General features: G+C 57.8%; 1 protein-coding gene across 1 annotated transcript; it reads left to right on the top strand.

Moving 5' to 3' along the window:
* Nucleotides 1-5,108: 5,108 nt before the first annotated feature.
* LOC135405317 (zinc finger protein 501-like) lies at nucleotides 5,109-6,909 on the top strand. The gene has a single exon (XM_064639991.1). The coding sequence runs from the start codon at nucleotides 5,256-5,258 to the stop codon at nucleotides 6,474-6,476; it is 1,221 nt and encodes a 406-aa protein (XP_064496061.1). The 5' UTR covers nucleotides 5,109-5,255; the 3' UTR covers nucleotides 6,477-6,909.
* Nucleotides 6,910-7,653: the final 744 nt, after the last annotated feature.

Genomic DNA, 7,653 nt, shown 5'->3' with positions numbered 1-7,653 from the left:
GGAATCTCCCGGGGTGCCCCGCGCGAGGCGGGGGCGGGGCGGAGGGCGGGCAGGGGGCGTGGCCGCGCGCTGATTGGCTGCGGCGGGGGTGTCTCCACCCGAAGCGCGCGAAGGGCGCCATCTTTGGCGCGTGGGGGATTCGGGGGCGGCGGCCCCGGGAAAAGCTGCGCTTGGGTGTGTGAGCTGGGGGGGTCTGCGGGGGGAGCGGGGTCTGGGGATCCCCTCGGGGGCTGCGGGGAGCGCGGCCGTGGGTGGAAAGGCTGGAGGGCTCGGGAGGGCTTAGCAGAGGAGTTCAGGGGTTCCCGAGGAGATTTTGAGGGGTCCCTGAGGGGGTTCGGTGTCCTGAGGGGCCCCGGGGGGGGGGGAGGTTGAAGGTCCCTGAAGGGGTTTGGGAGTCTCTGAGGGAGTTTTGGTTTCTGAGGAGACTGGGGGGTCACAGGTGGGCTTGGGGGATCTCTGAGGAGGTTTGGGGGTCCTGGGTGTGTTTTGCGGGGACATTTGCAGCAGTTTTTGTGGTCTGTAGGTGGTTGCAGACGGCTTTGAGGCTCCCTTAGAGTGACTGGGGGGATCCCTGAATGGGCTTGGGGGGTCCCAGGTGTGTTTTGCGGGTCACTGAGAGAGTTTAGGGCGTCCAGGGGGGGGATGAGGTCTCTTAGGGGAGTTGGGGGGTCCTTGAGGAGGTTTCGATGGGTCCTGTGATGGATTTAGGAGGGAATTTCGAGGGTTTTGAGGGGATTTTGTGGAGTCCCTTAAAGCCCAGCAGTGGGTTTAGGGGGTCCCCCAGCCCCCAGGGGAGATGCCCCCTCGGGATGCCCCCTCGGGATGCCCCCAAAATCGGAGAGGGGAGATATAATAAATCTGGGTAAGGGGATCCCAGTGCCCCCAGTATATCCCAATAACCTCCCAGTGACCCTCAGTATAGCCCAGTAACCCCCCAGTGACCACCCAATGTATCCCAGTGAGCACCCAGTAACCCCCAGTATGGCACAGTAACCTCCCAGTGTCCCTCCTGTGTGTCCTGGTATCCCCCAGTAACTCCCCAGTTCTCTGCCAGTGACTCCCAGTGTGCCCCAGTTCCCCCCCAGTCCCTCCCAGTGCCCCCTGGTTCCTCCATGTGTATCCCAGTATCCCCCATTAATCACCCAGTGCCCCCCAAAACCCCCCGACTGTCCCCAGTGTGTCCCCAGATGCCCTTGGCCTTTCTGTGAGTGTGGTCGGGAGGGGGGATGATTTTGGTGCCAGAGGGTCCAGGGGGGGCTCCTGGGGTGAAATGGAGGGTTGGAGACATCAGAGATGGGGTTTGGGGACAGTGGGGAGGGGTTTGGGGATAGTGGAATTGGGGGTGTCAAAGGGGAATGAAGGCCATGGAGAGGCCCTGGGGACATTGGAGACACCAGGGGGGTCTCAGGGTGTTAAGGGGGGAATTAGGGACGCCAAGAAGGTCTTGGGAACCCCAGGAGGGTCTCAGGACTCAGCTGCTCTTGGTGCTGCCCCTCCTCTTTCCCCCTAGACATCATTAAGCCCCACCAATGTCTCCCAACTCCCATTTTCCTTTTAATCCCCCCCCTTATAGATCCCTTTGACCTCCCAAGACCCCTTTTAACTTCCCTAAATGCACCCAAAACCCCCAAATTCCTATACAATCCCCCCAGATCCCCCCAAATCTCCCCCACCCCCAAATCCCTTCCAACCTCCCCCGTAAAGAAGGATCACCCAGCACCCTGGGACAGGAACACAGTGGGCTGTACTGGGGCACTGGGCTGTACTGGGAGGGCACTGGGGGGGGGGGCTCAGGTGTCCCAGGACAACGTGGCCCAGCTCCAGGAGAGACCTGGGGAGCAGTGAGGAGGTACTGGTCTGTACTGGTCTGTCCTGGTTTGTGCCCCTAGTCCCCAAAGCCCCTCCCCAGCTCCCCCAAGACCCTCCTGCACCCCAAAGCCTCCCAGGCCCCCCAGGCCCCTGACTTGGTCCTGCTGCCCCTTGAGCATCTGCAGCTGCTGCAGAACCAGGCATTTCATCAGCAAATGTGCAGCTGACCCCAAGCTGGGGGTGTGTTGATGTGCTGGAAGGCAGGAGGGCTCTGCAGAGGGACCTGGCCCAGCTGGATCCATGGGCTGATTGCAAGGGGATGAGGTTCCAGCAGGCCAAGGGCCGGGTCCTGCCCTTTGGCCACAAGAAGCCCCGTCAGCCCCCCGGGCTGGGGCCAGAGTGTCTGGAGAGCAGGCAGGCAGAAAGGGAGCTGGGAGTGTGGATGGACAGGAAGCTGAAGAGGAGGCAGAGTGTGGCCAGGTGGCCAAGAGGGCCAATGGATGGTGTCCTGTGTGAGGAAGAGTGTGTCAGCAGGAGCAGGGAAGTGATTGTTGGGCTGGAGTGAGCGCTGGTGAGGCCACCCCTGGAGTGCTGTGTCCAGCTCTGGGCCCCTGAGTTGAGGAAGGCCCTGGAGGGGCTGGAGCAGGTGCAGAGAAGAGCAGCGAGGCTGGGGAAGGGAGTGGAGCACAAGTGGTGTGAGGAGAGGCTGAGGGAGCTGGGGGTGTTGAGGCTGGAGAAGAGGAGGCTCAGGGGAGACCTCCTGACTGTCTGCAAGTCCCTGCCAGGAGGTTGGAGCCAGGTGGGGGTGGGGCTGTTGTGCCAGGAAGCAGCAGTAGGACAAGAGGGCTGGGTCTTGAGCTGTGCCAGGGGAGGTTTAGGTTGGATATTAGGAAGCAATTTTTTCCCGAGAGAGTAATCAGGCCTTGGAATGGTCTGGGCAGGGAGGGGGTGGAGTCAGCGTCCCTGGAGGTGTTGAAGGTGAGAGTGGATGTGGCCTCAGTGCCATGGTCTGGGAAGCACGGCGGGGTTGGATCAAGGGTTGGACTTGATGATCTTGGAGGTCTTTTCCAACCCGGCTGATTCTGTGATTCTCTGATTGCCATTCCTATGGCAGCACATGCTTGAGGCTCTATCCCCAGGGTGATAGAGATGTCTGTCCATATCTATCTCCAAGGTTAGTGTGTAAATGTGTGGTGTTAGAAAAGCAGGCTGAGTTCTGGGCTGGTTGTAGAAGGAGAAAGAAGCCCAAAGGCCAGTGCAAGCAGGCAGCCCTGAGCTTGCACATGATGTCCCCTCCCTGCAGGTTCCTGTCCTTGAGCCCAGGCCCTGAGGTGAGGATGAGAAGTGGCGCGGAGGTGAGCCCAGAGCTGTCCCTGAGGTGAGGCTGAGAATAAGTGCAAGGCAGAGGTGCTGCTGAGGAAGGAGAGCCCCGTGGTGGGGAAGAGAGGCAAAGCTGTCAGTGCCCATCCCCTTGAAGGTGCTGTGTCCATCCCCTGTGTGCCAGGTGAGCTGGGGCTTTGCTGCAGAGCTGCGGGTGCTGATTTGAGTGTCTCCAAGTGCTGAGATGGTGGGCACCCAGGAACACCAACTGTGCCTGGCCACGGAGCCTGCAAGGAGGAGCAGAGACAACCCTGGCAGTGTGGGGGTCCAGGTTGTCCCTGTGCCTTCCCCTGCAGGCCCTGTCTGTCCCTGCTGGGCCCCTGTCCATCCCCCTCAGGTCCCTGCCCGTCCCCCCCGGGCTGAGCTCCCCCCAGGAAGTGCCGTGGAGCTGAAGCTGCTGCCATCCCCCCCCTGCAGCCACTGCCCCAGCCAAGGGAGCAGCAAAGGCAGGGCCAGGAGCAGAGGCAGCAGCAGGGGAGCCCTGGGGGGGCCGGGAAGCTCTTGTGTGGGTCAGGAAAGAGGTGCTGGGCACGAGGCCGGGGCTGTGCTGAGCAGGCCCAGCCCTCACATCCCCCCAGCCAACGCCGGCTGCCTGGGGGGCTTGGGAGGGACCCCCAGCCCGTGTGCCCCACACTGAGCTGGCAGAGAGAGAGCCAAGGGACAGGGCCACGGGCAGGGCCACGGGTGAGGGACAGGCAGGGCCATTGCAGGGCCACGGTGAGGGCACAGCCTGTGGCAGCAGAGCTGCCCAGGGCCGGGGGCAGCCGGGGGTGTTGGTACCAGGCAGTGCTGGGGCTGAGCAGAGCACGAGGCCTCTTGCAGACCCCTGGAGCAGCCTCCCACTTGCCAGCCGTGCCTTGGTGGGGTGACACTGTCCCCTCCCTACAGGACACTCCCCCAGAACTCTTTGGGGTGGGTTTTTGTGTCTATTGCTGGTTGCTGATTCCTTCTGGTGACCTGAGGGAGCCTTTGCAGTCCCATCCATTGGGCACAATCTCCTCTCCAGAGTTTGACTCCCTGCAGACTTTGCAGGGAAATCTGTGCTGGCAGCTGCATCCTGAACCTGAGGGCAGTTTGTATCCCTGAGTGCTGATCCATCCTGGGGACCCAAGGGATCCTCTGCCATTCTATCCATGCAGGAGTCACCCTCCTGCCCTTGACTCCCTGCAGAGGAACAAGTGCCATCTCTCTGTTTGGGAGAAGCCAGATGCTGCCCCTGGGCCATCAGAAGTGGTGCTGAAGCCCCTTTCAGCCCAGCCCCAGGTGCAGTTTTCTCATCCCCTCACCGAGTGCCTGCTCCCCCAGCCGGCACTGACCAACCAGGGTGTTTGGCACATGTGGTTTGGTGGTTTGGAGAAACAACCCTGGGCTGGCAGGGGGCCAGAGAACCTCGAGGAACAGCCCTGGCGAGGTGCCCACACTGGCAGGGGCCAGGGGATCGCTGCTCCATGGAACTGGCTGGAGCTCTGGGTGACCCTGAGCTGAAGGGCCTGTGACCTGTGGATGTGTCCAGGATGGAGCAGAGACCCCCCTGCAGCCCGGGAGGAGCCCACACTGGAGTAGGGGATGCCCAAAGGAGGTTGAGAGCCCGTGGGAAGCCCCTGCAGAGCCGAGGGAGCAAAGCCCTGGTTTCCCAGGGTGTCGCCTCTCACCCCAATTTGGTTTTGGAAGATTTTTTTTGGTCTCATCTTCATATTTTTGAGTATCTTTTAGCTGAATCTCAAGTTTTTGCGGTTTGGGGGGGCAGGAGTCTTCTCACTATTTCTTATAGGCTTTTGCCTGAATCTCAATGATTTGGGTTTTTCTGGGCTGATCCTTGCTGTTTTGGAGGTTTTTATGGACACAGGATGCCCGATGTGTTCTAGAGATGGACTTGGACAGGAGGAACCCCCAAGCCAACGCACTCAGCCCCTGTTTTCCCCCCATCAGGATTTGTCCTTCCCAAAGCTTGGGCGGATGGAGGAGGAGGCTGCGAGGAAGAGGAAGATGCCTTGGGCCCCCCAGGCAGGTGAGGAGGAAGTCAGTGTCCCTTTGGGCGGGTGTTGTGCTGGCTCTGTCAGCCGAGCATGGCCCCGGCTGCAGGACAACCCCGCTGGCGCCGCCGTCCTGCCGGGGCCGGAGTTGGGGGGATGTCCTTGACCTTCCCTGTGGGCTGGAGGCAAATCCCCTCCCTGTCCTTCTTGCTTCCTGCCCCAGGCCCCGAGCTGAGGACGGAGAGCCCGGAGGACAAATCCCCCCGTGAGACCCTGGTGGGAGAGGCCGTTTTGAAGGGCTCCCCGGCGCAGGAAGGCAGCGGGGAGGAAAAGGGCCGGAGATCCCCCCGCAGGAGGGGCTCCAAAGCCATCCCAGGGTGCTCTGAGGAGGAAAGAGCCAGCCTGTGCCGGGAAGGCGGCCGGAGCTTGAGGGGGAGCTCTGACCTGGTGGTCCCTGAGCAGCCTCCCAGCAGGGAGAAGCCCTTCAGATGCTTGGAATGTGGGAAGAGCTTCAGGAAGAGCTCCCACCTGATCCGGCACCAGCACATTCACACCGGCGAATGGCCCTACAGGTGTGGAGAATGTGCGAAGAACTTCAGGGACAGCTCCAGCCTCCTCAGCCACCAGCGCATCCACACTGGGGAACAGCCCTACAAGTGTGGGGAATGTGGGAAGAGCTTCAGGCAGAGCTTCCACCTGATTAGGCACAAGCACATCCACACCGGGGAACGGCCCTACACGTGTGGGGAATGTGGGAAGAGCTTTAGTGACAGGTCCAACCTCCTCACCCACCAGCGCATTCACACTGGGGAGCAGCCTTACAAGTGTTCAGAATGTGGGAAGAGGTTCAGTGACAACTCCAGCCTCCGCAAACACCAGCACATCCACACTGGGGAACGGCCCTACACGTGTGGGGAATGTGGGAAGAGCTTCAGCCAGAGCTCCCACCTCCACACCCACCAGCGCATCCACACTGGGGAACGGTCCTACAAGTGCTTGGAATGTGGGAAGAGGTTTCAGACCAGCTCACATCTCCTCCAGCACCAGCGGACGCACACAGATGAGAGGCCCTTCCGCTGCAGCGACTGCGGGAAGGGCTTCAACCGGAACTCCACCCTTGTCACCCACCGGCGCATCCACACCGGAGAGAGGCCCTACAAGTGTGGGGAGTGTGGGAAGAGCTTCGCCCACAGCTCTGCCCTAATCAGTCACCAGCGCCTCCACACTGGGGAACGGCCTTACAAATGCTTGGAATGTGGGAAGAGCTTCACTCAGAGCTCTAAGTTGACCAAACACCAACGGACCCACCAGTAAGGGAAGCCCTGTGAGTGCCCCGACTGCGGGAAGAGCTTCGGCCGTAGAACTGACACACAAAAAAGGTTTCAAAAGGTCTTCACGATTTTGAGTATCTGCACTCCAACATCAATTTATTTTTTTGAATACGTGTAAGTTTAACCTCAGTTTAGTCTGAAAGCCAAATTCACCACTACCCCATTCCCTGATAACCATGGGCTGATTCTGACAAGTGAGGCAGAAATTACCCACTGCCCAGCAAAAACCAGTGGGGCCAGCCAGTGGTCTCTGCCCTGGCAGCCCAGTTTCCCCAGTCTCATCTCAAAATGACCAGTTACACTGAAGCAAAGAGCACTGGAACCAGTGCAACAAGCCCCAGTCTGACTTTCACACCTGCCCACGTGTCCTGTTTTCTGCTGCTCTACAGACTTCCTTCTTTAAAATACAATGGAAAAATGAACAGGTTTTGGGGTTGTTTTGGTTTTCAGCTTGGGTGTTTTTTTTCCCCCTCACTGTTCTCATTAACCTCATTTCAAATCTATTTTGGTGTTTGAAGATGAATTAAAATTTTGAATGATTTTTAATGTTAATGCCTTGACCAAAGTATCAAAACATGAAAAATAAAAAAAACAAAACACCACGAAGCTGTCCATTATTGTGACAATCAAACACTCAGAAGTACTAACATGAGTGCAGTTAAACCCCCATAAATAAGACCATTAAAATAATTTTAATATTTATGTATTATTTTATTTTTAATAAGCCTAACATAAGGAAATTTAATTCCTGACATCGGCTTTCCCCACCTCCCAAAAAGGTAATTTAGTTACATCTTAGTCACCCTTGAAAAGCTCCTTCCAGCTGGGTTGGCCTCTGCCTTAGACACTCATGAGATCTGCCAAAACCAATTTAAGGGCAAATTTCCCCACCAGGTTCAACCGCATTGGTTTTACCAAAAACTTTGCAAGTAACCCCACAACTTTCATCTTAAACTCTTCTCTCAACCTTGTAAGATAATTGGCAGTAAAGAGACATGACTGTGTTATAATTAAGAACACGTTCTTGTTCTCAGAGTTATTCATACACCAAAAAGATGCCACAGGAACAGCCAAAATATTAATAGCAACTTCTACACTTTGGAAATCTCCATTTGGTTTTTAAAGATTTCACAGTGGTTGTTTCCTTAGGAATTAAGGCA

Source organism: Pseudopipra pipra, chromosome W (assembly GCF_036250125.1).
Source record: "Pseudopipra pipra isolate bDixPip1 chromosome W, bDixPip1.hap1, whole genome shotgun sequence".
Classification (NCBI taxonomy): Eukaryota; Metazoa; Chordata; class Aves; order Passeriformes; family Pipridae; genus Pseudopipra; species Pseudopipra pipra.
The sequence above is the reverse complement of the archived record's forward strand: the minus strand, read 5'-3'. Positions and strand labels throughout refer to the sequence as shown.